Here is a 17,420-nt window from a genome sequence, read left to right on the forward strand (position 1 = left end):
CTCACCTGGACGGATAGAGAATCCTGAAGGACTAGCCCCCCACTGTAACCCTAGCTATGTGACAGGCGAGCGACCGAGGGCTACGGAAACAGAGATTGGAGATCAGCGCCACATGGTGTTCCATTTGACAATGGAATTATGTTTCAGTACCAGACCACAGTGCTGTGTATTGGAACCTCACTAGTGTAAACAAAGTTCACACCGAGTCCGTCATTCTCACCTGGACGGAGAGTAAATCCTGAAGGACTAGCCCCCTACTGTAACACTAGCTATGTAACAGGCGAGCGGCCGAGGGCTACGGAAACGGAGATTGGAGATCAGCGCCACATGGTGTTCCATTTGACAATGGAATTATGTTTCAGTACCAGACCACAGTGTTGTGTATTGGAACCTCACTAGTGTAAACAAAGTTCACACCGAGTCAGTCATTCTCACCTGGACGGATAGAGAATCCTGAAGGACTAGCCCCCCACTGTAACCCTAGCTATGTAACAGGCGAGCGACCGAGGGCTACGGAAACGGAGATTGGAGATCAGCGCCACATGGTGTTCCATTTGACAATGGAATTATGTTTCAGTACCAGACCACAATGCTGTGTATTGGAACCTCACTAGTGTAAACAAAGTTCACACCGAGTCCGTCATTCTCACCTGGACGGAGAGTAAATCCTGAAGGACTAGCCCCCTACTGTAACCCTAGCTATGTAACAGGCGAGCGGCCGAGGGCTACGGAAACGGAAATTGGAGATCAGCGCCACATGGTGTTCCATTACCAGACCACAGTGCTGTATGGGAACCTCACAAGAATAAACAAAGTTCACACCGAGTCAGTCATTCTCACCTGGACGGAGAGTAAATCCTGAAGGACTAGCCCTCTACTGTAACCCTAGCTATGTAACAGGCGAGCGGCCGAGGGCTACGGAAACGGAAATTGGAGATCAGCGCCACATGGTGTTCCATTACCAGACCACAGTGTTGTGTATTGGAACCTCACTAGTGTAAACAAAGTTCACACCGAGTCCGTCATTCTCACCTGGACGGATAGTAAATCCTGCAGGACTAGCCCCCTACTGTAACCCTAACTATGTAACAGGCGAGCGACCGAGGGCTACGGAAACAGAGATCAGCGCCACATGGTGTTCCATTTGACAATGGACTGGTACCAGACCACAGTGCTGTGTATTGGAACCTCACTAGTGTAAACAAAGTTCACACCGAGTCAGTCATTCTCACCTGGACGGAGAGTAAATCCTGAAGGACTAGCTCCCTACTGTAACCCTAGCTATGTAACAGGCGAGCGACCGAGGGCTACGGAAATTGGAGATCAGCGCCACATGGTGTTCCATTACCAGACCACAGTGTTGTGTATTGGAACCTCACTAGTGTAAACAAAGTTCACACCGAGTCCGTCATTCTCACCTGGAGGGATAGTAAATCCTGGAGGAAGCTGGATCGTCGCCTGCTGTTGCGGCGGCCTGACGATCAGCTGCGGAGCCGTGATCCTCTGCGGTGGAGCTGCAGGTCGAGGTTGAGGTTGGGATTGTGTTTGAGGTTGAGGTGCGGACTGATGCTGCAACTGGGTTTGGGCTGGAGTTTGAGGTTTGGATTGAGGTTGGGATGTGGGCTGAGGTTGAGGTTTGGACTGAGTCACCGCGATGCACACAGCGCTCGGGACAGAGTTCACACTGGCTGGCTGAACATCTGCTTTGCTCTTGTCCTCGCCGCTCTGGAAGTTCTTGCCGTGGTTCACGCGCCCTTGATGGATGAGCGCCGACACGCTCGTGCCGTTCCTGCCCTGAGCGATGCTGGCCACGATGTGACTCGGGAGTCGGTGCAGCGCGATCGTGGGCGTCCCTTTATCCAGCGCGACCGACTTGCTCGCGCTGGACACGGTGTACGTGGTGGAGTTGGCGCGTGCTGTCGCTATGGAAACCGCGGCGGCCCCGGTGCTGGACGGCGAGTTGGTGCTGACGGAAGAGGAGGAGGAGGAGGAGGTCGCAGCGCCGTTCACACTCCGCGACGCAGCGCTGCCTCGCGCGCCACCGCGCTTCTTCCGCGTACCGTAATGCCGCGCCGTCTCCATGGAGCCCGAGGCTGCTGCTGCTGCTGCTGCTCTGCGGCCGGCAGCGCTAACACTAGCCGCAGGAGAAGCTGCTCCATCCTGCTTAGCCGAAGATGTGGATGAGTGTGAAAGCGAACCGCTCATACTCGCCTTCACGCAGCTCTCCGGAGAAGCCGCTCTGCCCGCTGGAGTGCTCTCTGAGCCGCGCTCCTTCCCGGCTTTATGTTGTTGTTGTTGTTGTTGATGATGATGATGTTGTTGCTGCTGCTCGGATGTAGTATTAGCCCGAGAAGCTAACGCTTTTCCTAAGTGCTGCTTAGCGCCGCCAGCCTTGTTTCCGCTCCGGCCGACAAGCTGCGACTCCAGCGAGCCCACCAGGTCGCTCACCGCCTTCTCATCCACCTCAGAGAACAGCATATCTTCCAGAGGGTCGGAGGCGCCCGCCATCTTTGAAGGGAGCCTTGTCTAAATTGAACGGGGGGCGGGGCGCCAAAGGCGTAGTGCGCATGCGTGTTGCTATGCATTGTGGGAATGCACAGTGACGTCAAATCGGGTTTCATTTTGCTCAGTGTGGACCCTGTGAGAGAAGGTCCCCATTAAACTCGCCCAGGGCTTTACAGAGTGTGGGAGAGAGTCAGCCCCCCTCACAGAGCAAATAAACAGCAGCGCCCCCCCTTGCAATTTTTGTTGTTGCTATACTTAATGTTCCATTCGTATTTTAAAAAAAATGGTTGTTGTACACATTTTTATTTTTTTTTCTTTTACACATTTTAAACATCTGTGCTTTTTAAAACCTCTTTTGTACACATTTTAAACATCTGTGCTTTTTTTTAAAAACATCTTGTTTTACACATTTTAAACATCTGTGCTTTTTTTTAAAAACATCTTGTTTTACACATTTTAAACATCTGTGCTTTTTTAAAACCTCTTTTTTACACATTTTAAACATCTGCTTTTTTAAAACATCTTGTTTTACACATTTTAAACATCTGTGCTTTTTTTAAAACCTATTTTCTACACAGTTTAAACATCTGTGCTTTTTTAAAACCTCTTTTTACACATTTTAAACATCTGTGCTTTTTAAAACCTATTTTTTACACATTTTAAACATCTGTGCTTTTTTAAAACCTCTTTTTTACACATTTTAAACATATGCTTTTATAAAACATCTTGTTTTACACATTTTAAACATCTGTGCTTTTTTAAAACCTCTTTTTTACACATTTTAAACATCTGTGCTTTTTAAAACCTATTTTTACACATTTTAAACATCTGTGCTTTTTTAAAACCTCTTTTTACACATTTTAAACATCTGTGCTTTTTAAAATATCTTTTTTACACATTTTAAACATCTGTGCTTTTTTTAAAACATCTTTTTTTACACATTTTAAACATCTGTGCTTTTTTAAAACATCTTGTTTTACACATTTTAAACATCTGTGCTTTTTTAAAACCTCTTTTTTTACACATTTTAAACATCTGCTTTTTTAAAACATCTTGTTTTACACATTTTAAACATCTGTGCTTTTTAAAACATCTTTTTTACATATTTTAAACATCTGTGCTTTTTAAAACCACTTTTTTACACATTTTAAACATCTGTGCTTTTTAAAATCTCTTTTGTACACATTTTAAACATCTGCTTTTTTAAAACATCTTGTTTTACACATTTTAAACATCTGTGCTTTTTAAAACCTATTTTGTACACATTTTAAACATCTGTGCTTTTTTAAAACCTCTTTTTTACACATTTTAAACATCTGTGCTTTTTTAAAACCTCTTTTTTTACACATTTTAAACATCTGTGCTTTTTAAAATCTCTTCTGTACACATTTTAAACATCTGCTTTTTTAAAACATCTTGTTTTACACATTTTAAACATCTGTGCTTTTAAAAACCTATTTTGTACACATTTTAAACATCTGTGCTTTTTAAAACCTCTTTTGTACACATTTTAAACATCTGTGCTTTTTTAAAACCTCTTTTTTTACACATTTTAAACATCTGTGCTTTTTAAAACATCTTTTTTACACATTTTAAACATCTGTGCTTTTTAAAACCTCTTTTTTACACATTTTAAACATCTGTGCTTTTTAAAACATCTTTTTTTACACATTTTAAACATCTGTACTTTTTAAAATCTCTTTTGTACACATTTTAAACATCTGTGCTTTTTTTAAAAACATCTTGTTTTACACATTTTAAACATCTGTGCTTTTTTTAAAACCTATTTTTTACACATTTTAAACATCTGTGCTTTTCTAAAACCTCTTTTTACACATTTTAAACATCTGTGCTTTTTAAAATCTCTTTTGTACACATTTTAAACATCTGCTTTTTAAAACATCTTGTTTTACACATTTTAAACATCTGTGCTTTTTAAAACCTCTTTTGTACACATTTTAAACATCTGTGCTTTTTAAAACATCTTGTTTTACACATTTTAAACATCTGTGCTTTTTAAAACATCTTTTTTACACATTTTAAACATCTGTGCTTTTTTAAAACCTCTTTTTTTACACATTTTAAACATCTGCTTTTTTAAAACATCTTGTTTTACACATTTTAAACATCTGTGCTTTTTAAAACATCTTTTTTACACATTTTAAACATCTGTGCTTTTTAAAACATCTTTTTTACACATTTTAAACATCTGTGCTTTTTAAAACCACTTTTTTTACACATTTTAAACATCTGTGCTTTTTAAAATCTCTTTTGTACACATTTTAAACATCTGCTTTTTTAAAACATCTTGTTTTACACATTTTAAACAACTGTGCTTTTTAAAACCTATTTTGTACACATTTTAAACATCTGTGCTTTTTTAAAACCTCTTTTTTACACATTTTAAACATCTGTGCTTTTTTAAAACCTCTTTTTTACACATTTTAAACATCTGTGCTTTTTTAAAACCTCTTTTGTACACATTTTAGACATCTGTGCTTTTTAAAACATCTTTTTTTACACATTTTAAACATCTGTACTTTTTTAAAACATCTTGTTTTACACATTTTAAACATCTGTGCTTTTTTAAAACATCTTGTTTTACACATTTTAAACATCTGTGCTTTTTTAAAACCTCTTTTGTACACATTTTAGACATCTGTGCTTTTTAAAACATCTTTTTTTACACATTTTAAACATCTGTACTTTTTTAAAACATCTTGTTTTACACATTTTAAACATCTGTGCTTTTTTAAAACCTCTTTTTTACACATTTTAAACATCTGTGCTTTTTTAAAATCTCTTTTGTACACATTTTAAACATCTGCTTTTTTAAAACATCTTGTTTTACACATTTTAAACATCTGTGCTTTTTAAAACCTATTTTGTACACATTTTAAACATCTGTGCTTTTTAAAACCTCTTTTGTACACATTTTAAACATCTGTGCTTTTTAAAACATCTTTTTTACACATTTTAAACATCTGTGCTTTTTAAAACCTCTTTTTTACACATTTTAAACATCTGTGCTTTTTAAAACATCTTTTTTACACATTTTAAACATCTGTGCTTTTTAAAACATCTTGTTTTACACATTTTAAACATCTGTGCTTTTTTAAAACATCTTGTTTTACACATTTTAAACATCTGTGCTTTTTAAAACATCCTTTTTTACACATTTTAAACATCTGTGCTTTTTTAAAACATCTTGTTTTACACATTTTAAACATCTGTGCTTTTTAAAACATCCTTTTTTACACATTTTAAACATCTGTGCTTTTTTAAAACATCTTGTTTTACACATTTTAAACATATGTGCTTTTTAAAACCTCTTTTTTACACATTTTAAACATCTGTGCTTTTTAAAACATCCTTTTTTTTACACATTTTAGACATCTGTGCTTTTTAAAATCTCTTGTACACATTTTAAACATCTGCTTTTTTAAAACCTCTTGTTTTACACATTTTAAACATCTGTGCTTTTTAAAACCTATTTTGTACACATTTTAAACATCTGTGCTTTTTAAAACATCTTGTTTTACACATTTTAAACATCTGTGCTTTTTAAAACCTTTTTTTACACATTCTAAACATCTGTGCTTTTTAAAACCTCTTTTGTACACATTTTAAACATCTGTGCTTTTTTAAAACCTCTTTTTACACGTTTTAAACATCTGTGCCTTTTAAAACATCTTTTTTTACACATTTTAAACATCTGTGCTTTTTTAAAACATCTTATTTTACACATTTTAAACATCTGTGCTTTTGTAAAACCTCTTTTTTACACATTTTAAACATCTGCTTTTTTAAAACATCTTGTTTTACACATTTTAAACATCTGTGCTTTTTTTAAAACCTATTTTTTACACAGTTTAAACACCTGTGCTTTTTAAAACCTATTTTTTACACATTTTAAACATCTGTGATTTTTTTAAAACCTCTTTTGTACACATTTTAAACATCTGTGCTTTTTAAAACCTCTTTTTTTACACATTTTAAACATTTGTGCTTTTTTAAAACCTCTTTTTTACACATTTTAAAGACCTGTGCTTTTTAAAACCTCTTTTGTACACATTTTAAACATCTGTGTTTTTTTAAAACCTCTTTTGTACACATTTTAAACATCTGTGCTTTTTAAAACATCTTTTTTACACATTTTAAACATCTGTGCTTTTTTTAAAAAACATCTTGTTTTACACAGTTTAAACATCTGTGCTTTTTTAAAACCTCTTTTTTACACATTTTAAACATCTGTGCTTTTTAAAACATCTTTTTTTACACATTTTAAACATCTGTGCTTTTTTAAAACATCTTGTTTTACACATTTTAAACATCTGTGCTTTTTAATACCTCTTTTTACACATTTTAAACATCTGTGCTTTTTAAAACATCCTTTTTTACACATTTTAAACATCTGTGCTTTTTAAAACCTATTTTTACACATTTTAAACATCTGTGCTTTTTAAAACATCTTGTTTTACACATTTTAAACATCTGTGCTTTTTTAAAACCTCTTTTTTACACATTTTAAACATCTGTGCTTTTTAAAACATCTTTTTTACACATTTTAAACATCTGTGCTTTTTTAAAAACATCTTGTTTTACACATTTTAAACATCTGTGCTTTTTTAAAACCTCTTTTGTACACATTTTAAACATCTGTGCTTTTTAAAACATCTTTTTTACACATTTTAAACATCTGTGCTTTTTTAAAACATCTTGTTTTACACATTTTAAACATCTGTGCTTTTTAAAACATCCTTTTGTACACAGTTTAAACATCTGTGCTTTTTTTAAAACATCTTGTTTTACACATTTTAAACATATGTGCTTTTTAAAACATCCTTTTTTTACACATTTTAAACATCTGTGCTTTTTTAAAAACATCTTGTTTTACACATTTTAAACATCTGTGCTTTTTAAAACCTCTTTTTTACACATTTTAAACATCTGTGCTTTTTTTAAAACATCTTGTTTTACACATTTTAAACATCTGTGCTTTTTAAAACCTCTTTTTTACACATTTTAAACATCTGTGCTTTTTAAAACATCTTTTTTTTTACACATTTTAAACATCTGTGCTTTTTTTTTAAACATCTTGTTTTACACATTTTAAACATCTCATAGCATCGTTAGCTAGCACCCCTTGGCAGACAACGCACTGTGGCAGTGGAGCATCTTCAGATCCAGTCCATGAAAATCCAAACTTTAAATAATCGTGGTCATACTTCCTTCTTTTTTTGCTTGGCCCAGACTCTGTCTCCTCACTCACTGTAGCTTTAGGTACTAAAAATCGATCCATTTTGTCTCTGGCAAAGGCTAGCTGAAGTTCGCTAAATGTCCGCAATAGTAACTTATTCTGGTTTATTTTTCCTCACATTGCGCTCCCCCCTGAAGAACTCTGGCGCCCCCTAGGGGAGGCGCGCCCCACACTTTGAAAAGCCCTGAACAAGCCAATTTTCACAAACAGGTACTTCTAGCTTGGTTTTTAGCCTATAAACACAACTTCTCCCTCCATAAATATCTGATTTGGAATAACAAAGACATACTATATAAAAATAAATCTCTCTATCTAGATAATTGGGTATGCCATGACATTCTCTTGGTTGCTCAATGGCTTTCTCAATGACGTGAAAATATGTATATACATAACCATTTTAAGACCAGTCCTTCTGTACGGGAGCAAAGTCTGGACTCTAACTAAAAAACTGAAAAGTAGGGTACAAGCCACCGAGATGAGAGTGCTGCGACTCATCTTTGGGGTTACCAGAAAAGACAGAATCAGAAATGAAGTCATCCGCCAAACGCTGTCTGTTGAGTCCATACTGGCATTAGTTGAAAGAAATCAACTGAGGTGGTTTGGACACCTGCACAGGATGCCAGAGGACAGAGATGTAAAGAGAATCTTTAACTGGACACCCAAAAAGAAAAGGCCAGCAGGTAGACCAAGAAAAAGATGGCTGGATCAGATCACTGAGATAACCAGAAGAGACTTCCAAGCAGTCAAGAAAATGGCTGAGGATAGAACAGTATGGAGAGCATTCATAAAGAGGCTGACAACTTACAGGCCGTTGGCCTAAAGGCGTCAGGGTGAGGGGGTGAGCAGGTGACCCATGACATTCTCTTGGTTGCTCAATGGCTTTCTCATTAATTACTCAGAACTCTTATCTAAATTTAACCTTCCTGTGACCCCAAAGGAATTTGCCACTGTTATTGGTGGCATACCTAATGCAGTGGTAATGTTACTAAAAAAACCAGCAAGCATTTTGCTCTTTGCCAAATGTGGCAGATTTGAACCCCTGCACTTCAGCTGTGGGGCAGGTTTGTTTTTCACATAGGACTAGTAAGAATAACAGAGAGATCAGAGCATTGTTCCAAAGAGACATTGTAACAACACCATATGAGCCATTCCACCGAATCGGTGCCATTTCCGTCCCTAGAAAATTATATGTATAAATGCACATAAAAATGTACTTTAAAATACATTTCCTTATTATGTAGAATGTCCTGCACATTGATCTGATTTCAAATTTAAGATATATAATTGTAAGGATTAATAAAAACTACCTGAAACACTGAAAAATAGCATGTGTTACCTGTCCCCACACTCTATACTTAACTATGAAATATTATGATTAAAATCCTTCAGAAACAGTATTCCTTTTGCACTGTTGTGTGACTCCATATCCTATCCATGGTTTAAATATATTTTTTTCATAAGAAATCCACAATATCTTAGTTAAAATACACATTTTAGTCGTGTCCCTGGGTTTTCACTCAGTCCTGTTACCCAAACATATTACCCCATCTGACAAATTTGGAACATTCCATAAATCACATAGTCAACAGGAAGTTACATCAGTTGTGTCTTCTGAAGGCCATGGGAAGACCAAAAGTTAGTTCTCTCATTTACTTTTCTGTATATTTGATGATTTTTTTAACTTTGACTGATAAGGCCAATGTCAACATACTGTCCTGTTACTTAAATTATTTCTTAGATGATATTTGTTTATTTTAAAAATACAGATTTTTGGTAAATCACTAGAATGTGCTAAGTGTGGTCATGCTATTAGCTATGACACCATGTGGCTTAATTCCATGTATTAGGTAATCCTAGGCTAAAAACTCAGTCCTGTTACTTTCAGTCCTGTTACTCATATAAAGAGTATGCAGCCATCTTTGACTTCCAAACCTTGTAAAAAAAAAAATAACGTAGCCTGAGGTTGACCAATACACATTTTGAATAGTTAAATATGTGTGTTATTATAATCAGTGTTGAAAAGATATAACAAATTAAGTTTAATTTGGGAGTGGTACAACAAGCAAATGGCACCCATTCGGTGGAATGTCCCATATGTGGTTTCTTACTGGACCGGGCTAGTTGGGGACATCCCTTGGAAAAGGGTCTGGACATTACCAATGAAATACCTTCTCATAAATAAAGTACATGAAGTCACACACAAACTTATTCATAGGTACTATCCCTCCAAGAGCTTCATCATAAGAATGAAAAAAGATCTCAATGATGCATGTTCTTTCTGTGAAGGATCCCCAGAAACTTCTGTGCATCTGTCTTGGTTTTGTCCACACTCTACTAAGTTCTGGACAGATCCGTTTTCATTGCTATGTACAAGATTTAAGTGGAATTTCGAATTTTCTTTTAAACATGTTTTGTTTGGTTTCCATGATTTTAGCAGAGAGGAAAGCAATATATTTTATATTGTAAATCTGGTGTTTCTTCTTGCAAAATTTTTCATTCACAAATGTAAATGGTATACCAACAGCAAGCCACTCCTTTCCATTTTTATGAATGATATAAATACCTACCATAAAACACTAAGATCTTCAACAAACCCCAAAGCCATTAAAACAGTTCTCCTCCTCGGCTCTTTCCACCTTTGTGACTAAAAGCTTATGTTTATTTTATGTATGTCTTTTTTTATTATTATTATTTTTTCCTTTTGTTGTTTTACTCTTTTCTTTCTTTTAGGTTTTGGATGCATTTGTTTTCTATCAGAATCCTGGTGTTTGGAAAAGAATGTTGATTGTACTGTTTCTATCAGTGCCATATTAAGCCAATGCGGTGCCCCTGGGCACTATACCTCAAGTGCCCCCCCACCACCACCACCACCAGAGAAGTGTTCTACTGGTGTCGGCTGCGCTGGGTTGACATCCATAACACCCTCGTCTTCCTTCTCGTCACCATGGTGTGAACTGATCTCTACCTGGCTTAAAGTGGCTTCACACATATCCTCCTCCCCGGGGTCTCCCTCGCTCCCATCTTCCTCAAGGGGATCCTCGTCGTCGCCAACCCCTCGGCTAACACTGGCTGTGGTTGTAGCATCTCCCCGGCTAGTGCTAGCAGGGCCATCTCCCTCACTAGCATCGCTGACTTCACTAGCTTCGGCTTCAGCGCTGGTAGTGACAGCAGTTGTCGATGTTTTTATAAAAAAACAATCTAACACTGGAACATTTTTAATTGCAGCTACACGCCTGGAGTCTTTCTCTTTTTTAAATTTTCTCTTCGCACAACTACTCAATTGATGTCTGTCCATTTTTCATTTCTACCGCGGTTTTTAAAAAATTGATGCATTTCACCGTAGGTGGACTGGCTCAACTGACAGGTTGAGGAAAGGGGGGTTAATGGTCACATAGGCCACTCTTGCTCAGAATTATGATTATTGTTGTTGTTCTTATGAAATTAGTGTTCATAATGAATTATATATGACTATTTAACAATGTCAAGTGTATAACCATTTTAAGTGTACAAACATTCACGAAAAATATTTTTAAAGTTTCTGTCATGTGGTGCCGCCCCACTGGCTGTGAGTGGTTAGTGCCCCTGGGCACTGTGCCACGGGCCCATATAGTTAATCCGGCCTTGGTTTCTATACAAATGTATGTGTGATAACACTCAATAAATCACTTTTAAAAAAAGTGTACCCTGTGATGTTCTTAAAGGTCCCATGGCATGAAATTTTCACTTTCTAAGGTTTTTTAACGTTAAAATGAGTTCCTCTGACCTTCTTAAGTCACCCCAGTGGCTAGAAATTTCATAATGTGTAAACCAAACTATGCCCAACATTTGAGAATAGCGCGTCAAAACGGCGCGTTGATAAGCTCTTCCCTTTACTACGTCAGCAAGGGAGATGATCCCCACGCCCCCCCCCCCCCCCCCCCCGGATTCCCACCCACTGTATGGATTGCCCGCCCAGTTGTAGTGAGGAGACCATAGAGAACACAACAACATGGCATCACCTAAGCGAGCGAAACATGGAAATTGCACTGTACATGGATGTGACAACACAGAAAAGAGTCTGTTTTTACTGCCGACGGGAGAGCCCCTGAAGACGCAGTGGCTTAATTTTATTTACTTCAATAATACACCGTCGAGTCTACCTAAGACAGTGTATGTTTGTCGGAAGCATTTTCCTGAGGAATGTTTCCACAACTTGGGACAGTACAGGGCAGGTTTTGCACATCAACTGTCACTGAAGCCTGGGTCCGTACCAAGCATCCCTGCCGCATCAGCCACAAACACCGAACAAGTAAGTGTATAACTGGTTGTTTTGCCATGTTTTAAAATCGGTGCGTTAGCCTAGCAATGGCTACATTAGCTGTGCAGCTAACGGCTTCCTGCAGTTAGCCAGGTAATCTGCGCTACAAAACTAAAGAGCATGCAGCATGCTCTGTTAAACTGAGTTTAGTCTGGAAATTGACTGTAACTTATGAGCTTATGTTTGACTATTGCTCCGCAATGCATGTCTTCTGTTGGATAAGCGATATGTTGCTGTAGTTGCTGCTTCTATCCTCTTTGGTTATGGAGTGCGTGTTCAAGCCTAGGGTATTATACGTTCGTAAACTACCACTCCGAACACTCTCACTCTCTGTTCTCTGTGTCACGTTGAGTTTACGAAAGGAGTCCGAGGGAGAACGGGGTTTTGTCTTAGCAGCGTGGCTACAGGCGCTGATAGCAGCGAGTATGTGTGTGCACGCAAACACTATCCTACTATACTATACTACTAGTGTTGTACACACATTTTCCCACTCCCTTATTTAGACTTGTGAAGTCGGACTCCGGGTCAAAAGCGAAAGCTTGGACTGTTGCTTGACCTGCCATTACTACTGTTCACACACAGCTAGCATGGCTGCAGCTTGGTCAAGCCCCTCCCCCATGGCCCGCCCCACCCTCTACCCTTCCCCACCTCCTGCTTCTCATTAGCAAAACGACGCACTGGGAAAAGCGCTGAAATGGGGCTTTCTCCCAGGAGGCTATATTTACGTGCCGAGGGTTCATTTCGAGAAAGGCTGCAGATATAACATCCGGAAGCCTCCACGAGCCCGTTTAAAGCATCAACAAACCACCATGCCATGGGTCCTTTAAATAAAATATAAACATCCCTTTTTATATATAAAAATAAGTATTGTCCTTCTTCCCACTCCTTTTTCAAACAATGTGCGGTGTATTGTAATGTCTTGGCTCTTTATGTTATTTTATTTTGTTATTTTTTTGTCACTTTCTCGTTGTCTTTCTTTTGTATGTACAAATAGTTACATACATTTTTTTTATACATGTTCGAAATAAAAAAAATAAACATTTCACACACTTGGGCATATATATGTATGTATATGTTATAAATGCTTTATGAATGTATATTAAATGTTTACAGTACTTACATTTTCACAAACTGTCACATTTAGCCAGGTTTCACAGCCTTGGCTGCTCCTGAGTTGTTCTGTTGAGCATTGAACAAAGTATTTCTGTTTTCAGTCAGCATACAAACTTGTAATATAGCTTCATTACTTCTAAACATCTCTGATCATCATCCTTTGTGGAGTTAAAGTGCATACACAGTGCTGAGCGTAAATGAGTACACCCCCTTTGAAAAGTAACATTTGAAACAATGTCTCAATGAACACAAACAATTTCCAAAATGTTGAAAAGACAAAGTTTAATATAACATCTGTTTAACTTATAACGTGAAAGTAAGGTAAATAATATAACTTAGATTACACATTTTTCAGTTTTACTCAAATTAGGGTGGTGCAAAAATGAGCGCACCCCACAACAAAAACTACTACATCTAGTACTTTGTATGGCCTCCATGATTTTTAATGACAGCACCAAGTCTTCTAGGCATGGAATGAAGAAGTTGGCGACATTTTGCAACATCAATCTTTTTCCATTCTTCAACAATGACCTCTTTTAGTGACTGGATGCTGGATGGAGAGTGATGCTCAACTTGTCTCTTCAGAATTCCCCATAGGTGTTCGATTGGGTTCAGATCAGGAGACATACTTGGCCACTGAATCACTTTCACCCTGTTCTTCTTCAGAAATCCAACAGTGGCCTTAGATGTGTGTTTAGTCATGTTGGAAAAGTGCATGACGACCAAGGGCACGGAGTGATGATAGCATCTTCTCTTTCAGTATAGAGCAATACATCTGTGAATTCATGATGCCATCAATGAAATGCAGCTCCCCGACACCAGCAGCACTCATGCAGCCCCACATAAGGACACTGCCACCACCATGTTTCACTGTAGGCACCAGGCATTTTTCTTTGTATTCCTCACCTTTGCGACACCATACAGTTTTGAAGCCATCAGTTGCAAAAACATTTATCTTGGTCTCATCACTCCAGAGTATAGAGTCCCAGTAGTCTTCATCTTTGTCAGCATGGGCCCTGGCAAACTCTAGGCGGGCTTTTTTGTGCCTGGGCTTTAGGAGAGGCTTCTTTCGTGAACGGCATCCATGTATGCCATTCCTCTGCAGTGTACGCTGTATTATGTCACGGGAAATAGTCACCCCAGTTTGATTTTCTACTTCTTTAGATAACTGCAGTGAACTTGCATGCTGATTTTCTTCAACCCTTCTCATCAGAAGACGCTCCTGTCTAGGTGTTAACTTCCGTGGACGACCTGGACGTCTCTGTGAGATGGTTGCAGTTTCATCTTTCTTAAATTTTTGTACCACTTTTGCTACAGTACACTGAGTGCAGAATTATTAGGCAAGTGAGTATTTTGACCACAACATCCTTTTAATGCATGTTGTCCCACTCCAAGCTGTTTAGGCTTGAAAGCCTACTACCAATTAAGTATATCAGGTGCTGTGCATCTGTGTAATGAGAGGGGGTGTGGTCTAATGACATCAACACCCTATATCAGGTGTGCATAATTATTAGGCAACCTCTTTTCCTCTGGCAAAATGGGCCAGATGGATGGGCCTGTGGCTGGATCAGTAATGGGCACAGAGCTCCACTCCGACTCGGACGCCAGCAAGGTGGAGGTGGAGTACTGCTATGGGCTGGTATCATCAAAGACGAGCTTGTTGGACCTTTTCGAGTTGAGGATGGACTCAAACTCAACTCCCAGACCTACTGCCAGTTCCTGGAAGAAACCTTCTTCAAGCAGTGGTATAGGAAAAAGTCAGCATCTTTCAAGAAGAACATGATTTTCATGCAGGATAACGCTCCATCTCATGCGTCCAAATACTCCACTGCGTGGCTAGCCAGTAAAGGTCTGAAAGGTGAAAAAAATAATGACATGGCCCCCTTGTTCACCTGACCTAAACCCCATAGAGAACCTGTGGTCCATTATAAAACGTGAGGTCTACAAAGAGGGAAAACAGTACACCTCTCTGAACAGCGTCTGGGAGGCCGTGGTTGCTGCTGCACACAATGTTGGTCGTGAACAGATAAAGAAATTGACAGAATCTATGGATGGAAGGCTTTTGAGCATCCTCATGAAGAAGGGTGGCTATATTGGTCACTGATTTTGTTTTGTGTTTGAATGTCAGATATGTTTATTTGCAAATCTGGAGTTGTCATATCAGTGCACCTGGTGAAAATAAATAAGTGAAATGGCTACATATTTGGTTTTTATTAAGTTGCCTAATAATTCTGCACAGTGAAAGTTACCTGAACACATACATATTCTCCTAAAATGGCCAAAACTAAAAACACCCCACTCTAACTTCCATACATATTCAGCTTTGATATTTATGAGTCTTTTTGTTTGATTGAGAACATAGTTGTTGTTCAATAATAAAACTAATCCTCAAAAATACAACTTGCCTAATAATTCTGCACTCCGTGTATTCTGACTGATAAGTAAAGCTTTGCTGATCTTCTTGTAGCCTTCACCTTTGTGGTGGAAATAAATTATTTTCTTTGGGGAATTCTGAAGAGACGAGTTGAGCGTCACTCTCCATCCAGCATCCAGTCACTAAAAGAGGTCGTTGTTGAAGAATGGAAAAAGATTGACATTGCAAAATGTCGCCAACTTGTTCATTCCATGCCTAGAAGACTTGGTGCTGTCATTAAAAATCATGGAGGCCATACAAAGTACTAGATGTAGTAGTTTTTGTTGTGGGGTGTACTCATTTTTGCACCACCCTAATCTGAGTAAAACTGAAAAATCTGTGATCTAAGTTATATTATTAACCTTACTTTGACGTTATAAGTTAACCAGATGTTATATTAAACTTTGTCTTTTCAACATTTTGGAAATTGTGTTCACTGAGATATTGTTTAAAATGTTACTTTTCAAAAGGGGTGTACTCATTTATGCTGAGCACTGTATATCCTGGACCAAATTCGGGGTATATATATGAAAGAATGTCCCTTTACACACTCATCCAGAAGGTAGGGTATAAAGGTGGCATCGTGGTTAGCACTGTCACCTCACAGCAAGAAGGTTCCAGGTTCAAACCCAGCAGCCGGCGAGGGCCTTTCTGTGTGGAGTTTGCATGTTCTCCCCGTGTCTTTGTGGGTTTGCTCCGGTTTCTCCCACAATCCAAAGACATGCAGTTAGGTTGACGTGGGCCGGCCTTGGGCTGAAGTGTGCTTGAGCAAGGTACCTGACCCCTGACTGCTCCCCGGGTGCTCTAATGTGGCTGCTCTGGATGTGTGTGTGTATGTTCACTGCTTCAGATGGGTTAAATGCAGAGGATGAATTTCACTGGGCTTGAAGTGTACATGTGACAAATAAAGGTTTCTTCTTCTTCTTCTTCTTCTAATTTTGCACAAGGCCATCTGTCTACAGCAGAAAAAAATTAAATAACAAAACGCGTCTGGAAAAATCCTAAGGGAGTCTGGAGCCAGATTCATGACATCACCTGCGGAAGCGCTAGCAGGCTAAGAGAGCTTGCACGGTTTCAGTGCACAGCCTGTGTAGACCAAGTTTAGCAGCTAGCGATTTTGTATTGAAATATGGAATTGTCACCTGAGCGCAATGTGGGAAACGATGAGTACTAATACCATCAAGATTGGTGTTGCTACACCCTCCTACGATACATCTGTTAACCATTTTAATAATTACATGATAACGTTGAAGAAATTTGCAGAAAACCACCAGGTCGTTTTCTCATAAACAAACCAGCGCTGATGTAGGATTCAGAGGGAGGCGTCCTGCATGTGAAGTCACGAAAATCAATGTTTGCCGGGAAATCCAAATGGCAAGTTTTTTCAGAGGGGACCAATTCACCTCAAATGGCTTGATTTCAACTGAATTTTTCTGGTATTGCGCAAGGTAAAAAAAATTGCACAAAATGCAAAATGTGACAGATATTTGACCAAAGTTTAATATAAAATAGGAGAATTACATTGATCTTGCTCCTGAATTTATCCGTGATATGCACTTTAAAGTCCTCCTTCTGTCTTGGCAGAGAAAATCCTACCAAGCAGTTGCATAAAGCCTAACTTGTCCATCATCATGCGCCTGATCTGTTACACATCTAGATCCAGTAGTCTTTCAAATTTTGTCGACTTAGGAGATTGTGTGTCAAAGAGCAAGCAGTTGTTTCAGTAGTTCATCGTTGCCCATACGGCAGATGTGTGCAGTGTATCTTAGTTGCTGTTCATAGCAGAATAGGGTCTTTGTTTTCTCACGTAGGCCAGCATTTGATATTTTAAA

The 17,420-nt window shown here is 38.4% G+C and overlaps 1 protein-coding gene across 2 annotated transcripts in view; it reads right to left on the reverse strand.

Annotated features, from left to right (window-relative positions):
* LOC132888126 (transcription initiation factor TFIID subunit 4-like) overlaps positions 1-2,516 on the reverse strand; it is a 275,470-nt gene extending 272,954 nt beyond the window's left edge. For both annotated transcript variants that reach the window (XM_060924138.1, XM_060924137.1), the window contains exon 1: positions 1,419-2,516. In XM_060924138.1, the coding sequence (XP_060780121.1) occupies positions 1,419-2,508 (1,090 nt within the window). In that variant the 5' untranslated portion in view covers positions 2,509-2,516. The remainder of the gene's footprint in view (positions 1-1,418) is intronic.
* Positions 2,517-17,420: the final 14,904 nt, after the last annotated feature.

The sequence above is a fragment of the Neoarius graeffei genome, chromosome 6 (assembly GCF_027579695.1).
Source record: "Neoarius graeffei isolate fNeoGra1 chromosome 6, fNeoGra1.pri, whole genome shotgun sequence".
NCBI lineage: Eukaryota > Metazoa > Chordata > Actinopteri > Siluriformes > Ariidae > Neoarius > Neoarius graeffei.